At 48.6% G+C, this 13,571-nt stretch overlaps 1 protein-coding gene across 1 annotated transcript in view; it reads right to left on the reverse strand.

Moving 5' to 3' along the window:
• The window catches only part of CDC42BPB (CDC42 binding protein kinase beta), a 412,316-nt gene that overhangs the window by 139,166 nt on the left and 259,579 nt on the right, over window positions 1–13,571 (reverse strand). Inside the window, exons 16-18 of the mRNA XM_029597996.1 lie at window positions 7,848–8,092; window positions 7,594–7,699; window positions 5,737–5,861 (exon numbers count right to left, since the gene is read on the reverse strand). Of these exons, the coding sequence (XP_029453856.1) occupies window positions 5,737–5,861; window positions 7,594–7,699; window positions 7,848–8,092 (476 nt within the window). The remainder of the gene's footprint in view (window positions 1–5,736; window positions 5,862–7,593; window positions 7,700–7,847; window positions 8,093–13,571) is intronic.

The raw sequence follows: 13,571 nt of genomic DNA on the forward strand, positions 1-13,571 counted from the left end.
ATGAGATTAAAACTATTTTTAATAGAAGGTATTTATACAGAGAAAACACTGCTTTTAATAGTATTTAAATCCCTAAAGTGTCCATCAGATTTTTGTGGATTACATGCATTACACAGATTGTTCCAGACAGTATGCACTAAAAGTAAATTTTTAAACTCATAATTCATTATTCAGTAATGGCTTCTATCTAGCCACTCTCCCATGCAGGCCAGTTGTATGGTTGACTGGTGCACCATTACTCCAGTCTCAGCCACTGAACTCTGTAGCTCCTTCAAAGTGAATAATAAAAAAAAAAAAACAATGCCCCCACACACTCATTCCCCCCCCCCCACCCAAGCACAGACAGTAAGACAGAATAGAGTCTGATCCTCGTGAAGGCCATGGAGGGAAGGCGTATAGCAGCTTATCTTCCGGCCAGGTCTGAACGAGAGCGTTGATGCCCAGGTCAACTGATCTCTTCTGTGACTGAAGAATCGGGGAACCTTTGCACTGTGAGATGCGGCCAGATGATCAATGGATGGGAAACACCAGTGATCTACTACCAACTGAAAGGCTTTGGCAGACATCGCCCACTCTCCTGGATCCAGACTCTCTCTGCTTAGAAAGGCTGCTCTGATGTTGTCTTTTCCTGCGATGTGGGAGGCTGAGATCATCTGTAGATGTATTTCCACCCATTCAATAAGGAGATCTATCTCCTGTGACACTTGCTGGCTTTTGGTTCCACCCTGGCGGTTGATGTAGGCTACCGCTGTTGCTTTGTCCGACATTACACCGACTGCTTGACCGTGGAGTATGTGGCTGAATTGTAGACACACCAATCTGACTGCCCAGGCTTCCAGGCGGTTTATGTTCCAGAGGGCCTCTTCCTTGGTCCAATGCCCCTGGGCCGTCAGTTCCAGACAGTGAGCTCCCCAGTCCAGGAGGCTCGCGTCTGTCATGAGAACCAGCCAGTTCGCATAGGACAAGGGTATAGCCCTGCCCAGATGAGCTTCCTGCAGCCACCACGGAAGCAGACAGCATACTTCATTGGTAAATGGAGGCAAATCGAATAGTCTTAAGACAGTGGGTTCCAATGTGACAGCAGGAAGCATTGAAGTGGTCATGTGTGCCCTCGCTCACGGCACTACTTCCAGGGTTGCCACCATCAAACCGAGGACTCGAAGATAGCTCCACACTGTCAGACATATTGGGTTCATCAACAGATGCTCTTGAGGCATCAACTTCCTTATCCGCATGGTCGGGAGGAAGACCTTGCCCTGCTTGCTGTCGAACTGGGCTCCCAGATATTCTAAGGTCTGGGAGGGTTTGAGACTGCTTTTGTCCAGGTTTATGACCCAACCAAGTTCCTGAAGCAAGGAGGTCACCCTGTTGGTCAACCGGAAACTCTCTTCCATGGACTCTGCCCGGATCAACCAGTCATCCAAGTACGGGTGTACCAGGATTCCCTCTTTTCTCAATGCTGCTGCTACGACCACCATAATATCTTGGAAAATGTTCTGGGGGCGGTGGCCAGGCCAAAGGGCAGTGCCTGGAACTGATAAAGGCGACCCAATACCGCAAAGCATAGGAAATTATGTTCTTGTCTGATTGGAATATGTAGGTAGGCCTCAGATAGGTCCAGGGAGGTTAAGAACTCTCCTGATTGCACAGCCATTATCACGGAGCATAGGGTTTCCATTCGAAAATGAATCACTCATAGATGTCGGTTGATGCTCGTGAAATCCAGAATGGGGCGAAAGGAACCTTCCTTCTTGGGTACGATGAAATAGATGGAACAATGCCCCGTATTTTCCTGGGGCACAAATACTGGGATCATAGCCCTCCATTCTGAGGAGCCTTAACAGGGTAGACTCCATTGCCTGCTTCTTGTGCTGGGAGTGGCAAGGAGATATCATGAATATGTCATGAGGAGTGCTGCGAAATTCCAGCGCATATCCTTCTCGTATTACCTCCAGTACCCATTTGTCTGAAGTGATCTCGACCCACCTTTGGTAGAAGAGGGACAATCGACTCCCTCTCTCTTCATTCCGAGGGTGGGTCGGCAAAACCTCATTGAAGGGCTCGGGATGAACATGAACCCGAGCCTGACCCTCTCTTGGGCTGCCAACTCCAAAAGGACTGAGACCTCCCAAAGGACAGAGGCCTCTGAAATGTCGATTTTCTGTAGGGGGAAAAGCGTTGGGAGCCCTTGGATTGACCCCTCATGAGCAAGGGGCACTGTAACTGTTTTCTCTTACCTTCTGGTAGCCGGGGTATTAGAGATTCACCCCATTTACTGGCCAGCTTTTCCAATTCACTTCCGAAGAGGAGTGATCCTTTAAAGGGCATTTTTGAGAGATTTGCCTTGGAGGTTGTGTCTGCTGACCAATTCTGTATCTATAGCTGCCTTCTGGTCGCCATCAATGAGGCGACTCCTCTGGCCGAGGTACGGACTAGGTCTGAGCCCGTGTCAGCTAAAAAGGTGGCGGTGGGTTCTGGAAATCGACCGAGTCATCCACCTGCCGAGAGAGGAGCAGGCACGAACGAGCTACCAGGGTACAACAAGAAGCAATCTGTAAGGTCATTGCTATTGCGTCAAAGGCCTATTTAAATGCGCATCCTTTAAGGCCGTCCCTCCCTCCACTGGGATAGTTGTTTGCTTAGAGACGGTATAGACCAGCCCATCCACTTTAGGGAAATGCAAACATTCTCTCGCTAACGGATCCAGTGAGTATAGAGCTTCTAATGCTCATCCACCTTTAAAACTTGCTTCTGGGGCATCCCATTCCAGGTCAATCAACTCCTGGATGGCTTCCAGTACTGGAAATTAGCAAGAGGCTTTCCGTAGGGAAATCAGAATGGGATTATTCTTTGGTTCCAGAGTCTGCCCCACAAACTCCCAGCATCTTCAGGGTCTGGGAAACCAGGGCCAGCAATTCATCTCTATGGAAAAAGGATATGGTTCTAAACCAGGGGGAATTTCCCCATCTTCCAAGGAATCTGGATCCTCTTCTTCATCCGTGCCATCCAGGTCCCTGCCAGGGATACCCTTGGTAAGTCGAGGCAAACTTCAAGGTCTGCTGATAGGACTAGAAGAGGGAGGGCTTACCGGCTGACGTTCCATCCAGACAAGGGCAAGTGAGGTAGCAGACTGCACCTGTACGAAGGCTTGAAGGCCTTGAAAGAATTCCACCCAAGAGAAGGCAGACGGGTCCATGCCTGGCCCAGGAGGTATTGGGTTAGGTGCCGCTAAATTTCCCTCTCCCATGGATGACCCAGTTCTGGGGTTACTCAGATCCGGGGTACTTCCAGTTAAGGCTGTGGTTGACCCATCCTCTGAATGGGAGGAGCCATGCTTAGCAAAATCCAGGGAGGCCAACTTTTCCTGGGCTTCCTCACAGTGCTGACTAAAGCAAGAATCCAGGTCAGACTGTGCAGCCCTAATATGACAAATAGTGCAGAGAGAAGGGCACTTATGTTTCTTTGCTTCAGAGCCATTGGTGATGGTAACTGCGTGTTCATATGGCTCACGCTTAAAATTCTATGTGCACAGATTTTGGGCACCTATGCGGGCCGCAGCGAGGCACACACACAGCCCGAGCACCTGGCTTTACTTGTATTCTGTACCTAGTAAGTTGTGCACGTACGCATGGGTGTGACATTTTGCGCACAGTGCATGTGCAGAGCCGACACGCACTGCACATACCTAAGCTCTATGGTGAGCAATACAGGCACAAAAACACTCGCAAGATGGCACAGCCACAGCCTACTACGCAGTGTGCTGACCAAGCCTAAAGCAGGGCTTAGTCCATTGTGGGGGGGGGGGGCCGCTCAAGCTGCTTGGAAGCCCACTTCCCTTTACCCCAATGGGATTGGGAATGAGGTCGGTATGGCACGCTGAGCAAGGAGACTGGAAGAAGTCTTACTGAAACCCCTCCAATGTCTCTGAATCAGGAGGAAATTTGTTTTTTTTTTTTTTTGGTTTTTTTTTTTAACAGAGACTGTCTCCTGCTGCAGGGGAAAAGGGCTTTGGCCGACACTGCCATGCTCAACTTCCTGCACCTGCTGCTTTTCAGCTGCTTCAGCAGCAAAGTCTATGACAGGAACTGGCTACTGGACCAAGGCACACCTCTGAGGGATCTAGGAAATCACCTCAGGAATTCTCAACTGTGGGAGGGACCTTTAGGTATCACTGCAGGAGAGCAGGGCTCAATCTTTTCTCCCATTTAAAAGTAGAATCTCTTCTTCCAAAACGTACAGTGATCCCCACAGGGAAAACATGTCCGCATCTGCTGGAGACAGAGAAATACTGAAGGGCTGAGGACACTGCAGGGGTGTATCTAGGGTGACGTCAGCTTTGAAACCTGACTCAGTCTCCATCTGTTGCCAGGGGAGCATAAACCCATTGGTCCTGAGTCCATATGGCTACATGCTAGGAAATTTAATATGGAGAGTGCAAGGTGATGCATATAGGGAAAAATAACCCTTGCTATAGTTACACAGTGTTAGGCTCCATATTAGGAATTACCACCCAGGAAAGAGATCTAGGCATCATAGTAGATAGTACATTGAAATCTTCGGCTCAGTGTGCTGTGGCAGTCAAAAAAGCAAACAGAATGTTAGGAAGGGAATAGTAAATAAAACAGTGGATATCGTAATGCTCTGTAACACTCCATGGTGAGACTGCACCTTGAAAACTGTGTGCAATTCCGGTCGCCGCATCTCAAAAAAGATATAGCTGCACTAGAGAAAGTTCAAAAAAGGTTGACCAAAATGATAAAGGGGATGGAACAGCTTCCCTATAAGGAAAGGCTAAAGAGGTTAGGGCTGTTCAGCTGAGCGGAGATATAATAGAGGTCTACAAAATCATGAAAGAACTTTGGGTAAATGTAAATCGTTTATTTACTCTCTCAGACAATAAAAGGACTAGGGGACACTCCATAAAGTTAGCAAGTAGCTCCTTTAAAACAAATCGGAGAAAATTATTTTTCACTCAATACATAATTAAGCTCTGGAATTCATTTCCAGAGGATGTGGTTATGGCAATTAGTGTAACTGGGTTTAAAAAAGGTTTGGATAAGTTCCTAGAGGAGAAGTCCATAAACTACTATTAATCAATAAGGAATTGTAGCTTGGGATCTATTTAAATGTTTGGGTACTTGCCAAGTATTTGTAACTTGGATTGGCCACTGTTGGAAACAAGATGCTGGGCTTGATGGACCCTTGTTCTAACCTAGTATGGCAGGTCTTATGTACACTGAAAAAAATACTGAAAATAATGCAGTAGAACTACTGCAGGTGCACAAACAGTACTCAGTAGAATGATCTAAAGGACTACCAGGTGATTAAAGTATGAAATCCTGGGTCACAAAACAATTTAAATGCTCAATTTTAGAGTTTACTTAATTACTACTGTGGTCCAAGTAAACCCCAAACTAGACTTGATTGCGCAAGTTAAAAAAAATTGCACAAGAGAAACCTATCTATAAATAGTTTTAACAAGATTCAAGACAGTCTTTGTTTAATAACTGCTTTATCTATGAGTTTTCAAAAGCTGGAAATTATTTTTAGTCCAAAGAATAAAAGTGCAGAAGGCAATCTATTAACCTAAGTGATGAAAAATGACAGGCAGCCAACACAGCACATGACCATAGCAATTTGCACTGACTATATTTTAAATCCCGCAGACAATCAGACTACCAAAAAGCATTCCAGTATTTCATAAGCTTGAATACTCAGCATCCAGAAAGAACGTACCATTGAATAATTTCTGCAATTTGAGCTTCCCAGTGAGCAACCGAATCCTTCTTTGCTGCCAGGTCCTGTAGCTCATCCTCCAGCTGCCTATTTTGTGCTGTCAGTTTATCCACAAAGGAACAAAGCTGAAAGAGAGTCCCCAAAAATCATATTCTGTTTCCATATACAATTTTAGCAGTTTTTATTTTGACCAGGCAATTTCATCCTGCTCCTTTGTACTTCCGGCTCACTAGGAAGCAGGGCTAGGATCTTCACGATTACCCAGGGAATTTTTCTCTATTTTAATATCCCCTCTCAACTTAAATTTAGTCTATGCACTGCAGTGACAGATCCGGGCCAGGGGCCATACACCAGGGTTACAATCAGAATCCTGCAATCATGGGGGGGTGTATGCTTTTAGTTTCTGTCTTTTAATGAGCATGATTTGAGATATATTATGAAAAGTTATTTCAAAAATATTATTGTGGATTTTCTGGGCCAGCTGGTCAGGATTTATCCTGATTTGGCTAGGGTAATGCAAGAAAGGAAGAGAAAATTCTTGGCTTTCTGCCAGCAGTACAGACTCTGGGAGCCTCCTTCTTATTAAGATAACCCTGCAAATCTGTAGTTAAACATAGAACTGAATTTTTTTTTTTTTTTGCTCTTGAGCAGTTAAGGAGTTTTTCGATAGGAGAATGCTGGTTGTTTCATCTGTGTCCCCAATAGGTCAAATGCAGACTATCTTTTTTGGAAACAGGATTGGGCTTTCATGTATTGGTCTTTTCCTTTTCTTTGATTAATTCTCTTTTTCTCTTCTCTCCCTTTATGATTGGAAGGTCTAAATGATGAGAGAATTTCTTGTATGAATTTTTATTATATTTTTTATGTCTATCTGATGCAAAGTAGAAAAAAAAAAGAACCCTGCAATCATGGGACCTAAATTCAGACACTAGATTGTCACCTTTAATCAATGACTGACACCCAAGCCCATCCAGAAGCTGTGAATGCTGCTTCTGCAGCATCCGTAGCTGACCCAGGAGCAGAAGACCCAATCCAGGAATTGAAGCAGGTGCTATCTGAATGGCAATGCACTGCACTTAACTAAGCCATCAGGCTAGCCCTGCAGGTGCTTTTTAAAACAGAAGTGGCTAACAAGATTGATACTTAAGCAGGGATTATTTTAGAAATCACTTATTTTAATCTGAAACAATTTTTTTTTTTTTTTTTTTTTAAATCTTCAGTAAACAAAACGTTTAGGGGGTCAAAGACAAAGGAATGGTTCCTTTGTTAAGATGAAGGCTGTTCAGTTTTACACAACTCTGTCAAACTAAAGAGCCTCCTAAAGCAAAATCTCTTGCCCAGAGTGCAAGCCCAAGCATATCTGGACAGAATATAAAGTGGCAGAGATGGCCTACTCTGGTCATTGATAGTCACAAACAGACCTGATTTTCAGGATATCCGCAATGAATATGAATGAAATAGATTTGCATACAATGACAGTAATATATACAAATCTATCTCGTGCATATTAATTGTAAATATACTGAACACCTGGTCAGTTTGTGGCTCTTTAGGACCGAAGTTGGCTATCCCTGCAATAAGGAAACAACTTTCTAATTTCTATGCTCAACTAGTCTTGGAGACCAGATGAATTTGTTTTGATTTATTTGGGTAATTACGCAGAATTCTTTTAATCATTTTTCCATTTTACAAAGGCAGTATGCTATTGCTCTTTGCAAACAAGTATATTCTGCAGTATTTTGTTATTGTGTCATTCTAAAGTACATTATTAGGATATACTAATCTCAGGTACAGTAAGACAAAGGCCTATGATGATAATCCTGTACGGACCACTATAAGAATGGCATTATACTCTACCCGCTCATTTTCTGTGGTGAACTTTTTGTTCTCTTCGAACAGCATGGCTCGCTCCCGCTCATATTTATCCTTTAAGGTCCCCACTGCCTCTTCCATCTCAGTGTGTCTGAAAGAGAGACATGATCTGATAAAGTCTGTTGACAAGCATTATAAACTGGTACAACAGGAAATAAAAATATTTTTATAGCTTGGTGAACAAAAAATACACTGCTTAATGCTTCTAGAGCCACCTCCCGTTTTCATCTGAACCGTACCGCTCACGCTTTGCCTTTTCCAATTTATCTTTTAGCATCAGGATTTCTTTTTGTAGAGCTAACTGTTGGCTCTCGGAATCGTGCATCCCTTTCTTCACGTGTTTGATTTCCAAAACATGGGAGGCCTCTCTCCTGACCAGCTCCTCTTCATAAAATAAGACTTTCTTCTCCAGCTCAGACTTCATCTTGGACAGCTCCTGCTGGTGCTCCAGCGCGACTCCAGCTGTGCGACCTCCCTGTTTTACCTACAAGCCACAGGAGCAATGGAAACAAAGCAAAGGGAAGAGGTAGTCAGTAGGTTTTTTCTACTGACAAGAAAATGTTGGAATTTGCAAATCCTGTGTTCAAAATCACAGGCTGGACTACAGGAAAATCCTTTTAAGAATGACAAAACATTGCTTACAAGTAATGTTTCAATGATGCTATCAAGAAGTCTTTAAAATTATTTAGACAATGCATGGTCTCCTCCAAAGGTCAAAACATTTTTCTTTTTACCAAAGATTTACTTACTCCAGGGATGGACAACTCCAGTCCTTAAGGATCATGAACCAGTTGAGTGTCTTCAGGACATCCTTAATGAGCATGCATAAGAGATTTGCATGAACACTGCTTCAACTGGTATGTAGATCTATTTCATGCATATTCTTTAGGATTATCCTGAAACCACAAGCAGTTTGTGGCCCTTCAGGTCCTGAGTTGCCCAACCCTGATTTACACCTTAATTTCATGCTTGGTAATGGTCAGAAAGCACAGTTGCTTACCCTTCAGTCTCATAAGATAGCAAAATACGAGCGAAAAAATAAAACAAAATGAAGGGGAACCCAACATTGTGGGGAGGCGGGTGGGATTCCTGAGGACTAACATCCTGCTGTCCTAGGAGAACACCTGTTACAGGTAAGCAACTGTGCTTTCTCCTAGGACAAGCAGGATGGTAGTCCTCACATGTGGGTGATTACAGAGCTCCAGACTGCCTCTCTGTGAACAGAGGGACCCACAGTGGCCGAACAAGGTGCCAACAGGCACAACACAAATGCGGTATTGTGGGAAACAGGGACAGTCTGGTCCCACCGAGGCACGATGAGAAGAGTTAGGTTCAGGATTGGAATAGATTACGCAGGAAAGACTGGCCAAAAGCACTGTCCTGGTGACTATCCTTGTTGAGACAGTAATGGGCTGCATATGTATGGGGAGAACTCCAGGTTGCGGCCCTGAAGATTTCTGCGACAGGGACCGCACGCAGATGGGCCACTGACGCCACCCATAGCCCGCACAGAGTGAGCCTTCACCTTGCCAGCCAGCTGGAGGCCTGCCTGCTCATAGCAGAAGGCAATGCAATCTGCTAGCTAGTTGGATAGGGTCTGCTTCCCCATTGCTGTTCCTAGTTTGTTGGTGTCAAAAGACACAAAGAGCTGGGTGGAGAGACTCGCTGTACAATCTAAGTAGAAAGCGAATGCTCGCTTGCAGTCTAGGGTGTGTAGAGCACGTTCCCCTGGGCGAGAGTGAGGCTATGGGAAGAATGTGGGTAGGATGATTGACTGGTTGATGTGAAAAGCAGTCCCCACCTTGGGCAGAAATTTTGGATGCGTGTGCAGCGCTACACGATCATGGAAGAATTTCATGTAGGGAGTGTACTTAACCAGGGCCTGGATCTCGCTAATCTTGCAAGCGAAAGTTATCGCCACCAGGGACATAACTTTCCAGGTGAGGAACTTCAGGGTGCAGGATTTGAGAGGCTCGAAAGGATACCACATGAGCTTCGCCAGGATGACGTTGAGATCCCATGGGGTTGCCGGCGGGCGAAGCAGGGGCTTCAGTTGGACTAGGCCCCACATGAAGCGCCCAACCAGTACTGAAATGGGTGCCCCAGCAACCCCCTGGTGGTAGGTGCTGAGGTGTACTCGGACCGAGCTGGTTTGGAGGCCAGATTCAGACAGGTGCCACAGGTAATCCAGCAAGGGGCTGAGCGGGCAGGAGAAAGGGTCCCGTCCGTGGGCACCGCACCAGGTGGAGAAACACTTCCACTTTAAGCTGTAGGACTTCCGAGTGGAAGGTTTCCGGGAGTCAATCAAGACCCTGGAGACCGTTCGAGAGCTGCAGGGGCTGGAGGATCATGCGCTCAACATCCATGCCATGAGGGCCAGGGCCAGGGCCCAGAGGTTTGGGTGGCACAAGGTGCCCTGGGTTCTGCAATAGGAGGTCGGGGCCGTCCTCAGCAGAACTGATGTACTCATAGACAGGTCCTGGAGCAGAAGAAACCACATCTGCCTTGGCCAGGAGGGTGCCACCAGAATCATGGTCCCCCCGTCCTCTCGCACCATCAGAATCTTTGAGAGGAGTGGAATTGGGGAGTATGCATACAGGAGGCCTTGTCCCCAGTGAAGGGAGAACGTGTCACAGGCTGGATGGCCCTTCCCCGGGATCAGGGAGCAGAACATGCTCACCTTGTGATTGTGGGGAGAGGCGAACAGGTCCATTTCCGGCGAGCCCCAGCGGCGGAATAGACTGGCTGCTACCGCTGGGTTCAAGGACCACTCGTGCGGCTGGAAGGACCAGCTGAGGTAGTCTGCCAACATGTTTAGGTGGCCCGGCAGGTATCTGGCTCGCAGATATATCCCCTTGGAGAGGGCCCAATCCCAGACCAGCAACACTTCCTGGCAGAGGGGGAAGGAGCCCGTGTCTCCCTGCTTGTTGATGTACCACATCGCCACTTGGTTGTCCATTCTGATGAGGACGATCTTGGAGGAGAGCCTGTCCTGGAAGGCCCACTGGGTGTACCAGATCGCCCACAACGCCAGATAATTTATCTGGCAGCGGGACTCTGCCGCAGTCCAAAGGCCCCGAGTATCTAGGCTGTCCGTGTGGGCCCCCCACCCCTGAGGCGAGGCGTCGGTAGTGAGGGTCAGCTGGGGTGGGGCAGGCTGGAATTGGAGCCCTATCTTCAGATTGGACAGGGCTTCCCACCAGGGCTAGGGAGAGATGGAGAGGGACTGTGTGTCACTGGTGCTTTCAAATCCTGGGATGCCTGCTGCCATTGACACAGCAAGGCCCACTGCGGGTCCCTCATGCAAAGGCGGGCCAAGGGAGTCATGTGGACAGAGGCCGCCATAAGGCCCAATAGGCGGAGCAGCAGACGGGCTGGTATAGTCACTTTGTTGCAAACGAGGGTAGCCAGCGAAGAGAGGGCAAGCAGTCTGTCCCTGGGCAGAAAAGCCTTCGCTTGTGCTGTATCCAACCTGGCACCGATGAAGTCTAGCCGGAGATGGATTGAGGTGTGACTTGGGGAAGCTGATAATGAATCCCAGAGTCTGCAAGGTGGTGACCATCAAGGCTAGAGCGTTCATGGCCCCGGAGTGTGAATCGCTCTGGATCAGCCAGTCGTCCCGGTATGGAAAGACGTGGACCAAGTGACATCTGAAATAGGCAGCCACCACCGCCTAGCATTTTGTGAAGAAGCGTGGGGCTGATGCCAGCCCAAAGGGCAACACTTTGTATTGAAAATGTGCCATCCCCACCAGAAAGCGGAGGTACTTCCTGTGGCTGGGGACAATTGCAATATGTGCGTAAGCCTCCTTCAAGTCAAGGGAGCACAGCTAGTCTCCTCTTCAGAGGAGCAGAATCAGTGTGCCCAGAGAAACCATCTTCAATTTTTCTCTTACGAGAAAACAGTTCAACGCCCTGAGGTCGAGAATGGGGCGCAGGTCGCCGTTCCTCTTCGAGCATCGAGGGGGGCATCAGCCGTGGTACACCGGGGGGAACTGGTGGCGGCCTGGGGAACCGTGGGCATGAGAGCCCGGTCCCTGTGGCCTCATCCTCCTCGGAGGACCCGGGAATCGGGATAACTCTGGTGGAGGGCATCAGTGGGTGAGGAGGCATCGGGGGTCTCTCGGGCACCAGTTGCATTGGTAGGGTGCCAAGAAGTATGTCCAGACGCTCTAGCAGGGGCGCGAGCATGGAAGGCGGAGGCTCGAGTACTGGTATGGGGATCGGTGGTGCCGGCAGCTCGACACTTTGAAGTGCTTTGAGGCCGCCGATTGCACCCTGCGGTCCAACTCCTCCTGGAAGTCCTGTGTGGTGAGGACTGATGGAGGGGGGACAAGGCGTGGCTGGCACACCCTCGGAAGAACCATGAGGGGCCCGGTGCCCAGCACCGTTGCCAATGGGGAACGCCTTGGGCTACTGGAGAAACTGGAGGATGGGGCCTCCGGTGGATGGTGCCGCTTCAGTGGCAACTCGGTGGCTGCCGATGCCACTCCGGAACAGAGTCGGGACAGTGACCAGTGTCGATACTTCCTGGGTTTTCAGTGCTTGGCCCGGTCTTTCCCTGGCACAGAGAACGATGACGACACCAAGGTTAGGGGGAGGGGAGAGATCGCCATGGATAGATCTCCCTCTCTGCGATCCTTAGGGGTATTGGAGAGTGGAATCCACCAGGGGGAGAGACAGGGAAGGTTCCCTGTGGTCCTTAGGCGTGGAGGATACAGACACAAAGTGGACGGTTTTGGAGAGCCAAAATGTTTCTCCATTTTGTTTAGGTAAGCACGACGTCCTTTGGGGGTCATCTGGTCGCACAAATGACCCCCTCGGATGTCGTGTGAGGCCCCCAGGCAGAGGATGCATATCTCATGTGGATCCGTGATGGACATAGTCTGTGGACACTGGGGCACCATCGAAAACCCGATGCTGCCACTGAAAAAGAGCATGGCGCGCAGACGATGACAGACGGGGACCCAGAAATGGGAGTCGGGAATAGATAGTGAATTGCGGAGGCAAAAGCCAAGGATACCTACCGGTAACCGAATGCGAAGGGGGACCCAACGCAAAAGATGCAGCGAGCTCAATGGCCTCGCAAGTACTAAAGCTGACGAGAGCCTCACTAGGGCCCATTAATTCCAAAGGTGTACACATCCCGGCAGGGGCCTCCAATGCAGAGATCATCAGCAGCCAAGGTCCAATAGTCATAATCAATGAAGGAAGAGCACAGCGCTCCTCAGTGCCTCATAGAGGACACCACCAAGGAGCCTCGAGGACATGGGACCACTGTGCTCGGCTGCCTCAGTGTACCTCGAGTAGATGGCGACCCCTGCTCTCGATCCATTCAAGGCCAAAAACCCATGTCACCAGAGGGCTGCAGGGTCACAAGGTGGCTTCCAAAAGCCCCAGCAGTCGATGGATTCAGGGATAACCATGGCGCTCAATAGTGAACCCAGTGCCTGGGTCAGTGGTGCTTGATATAATCGAGGTGTGAATGAAAGGAACCGGTGGCTCCGCACCTCGATGGCCTCAAGGGTGTCAATGGTATTGGGGCAGCACCACATTGCCATGGCATTGAGGCCATGCACGACGAACTAGTGAGCGGCCACACATCAAGGGTACGCACCTCGACGGCATCGAGGGCTGCCGCAGCATCAAAGCTATACACCTCGACAGCACTGAGGGCCTGCCACTACTTCAACCTCAACAGCCTTGAGGGTGGCGCTCGTACCTTGATGGGATCAATGGCATTGATAGCTCGCAGGTGTCGAAGGCCCTGTGGGTGTCGAGAACACAGTGGCATCAATGGTAATGTGGGCACTGCATCGAGTGCACCATGTCATCAATGGCACCGTGGTATTGAGGGCAGTGCAACCTCGATCAATGGTGCTGCTACCTCTGCCACATCGATGCCCAAGCTGGTGCAGTGAGACTCCACTTCCACCGATGCCAATGGCACTGAAGGCATCTATG

The sequence above is a fragment of the Rhinatrema bivittatum genome, chromosome 4 (assembly GCF_901001135.1).
Source record: "Rhinatrema bivittatum chromosome 4, aRhiBiv1.1, whole genome shotgun sequence".
Classification (NCBI taxonomy): domain Eukaryota; kingdom Metazoa; phylum Chordata; class Amphibia; order Gymnophiona; family Rhinatrematidae; genus Rhinatrema; species Rhinatrema bivittatum.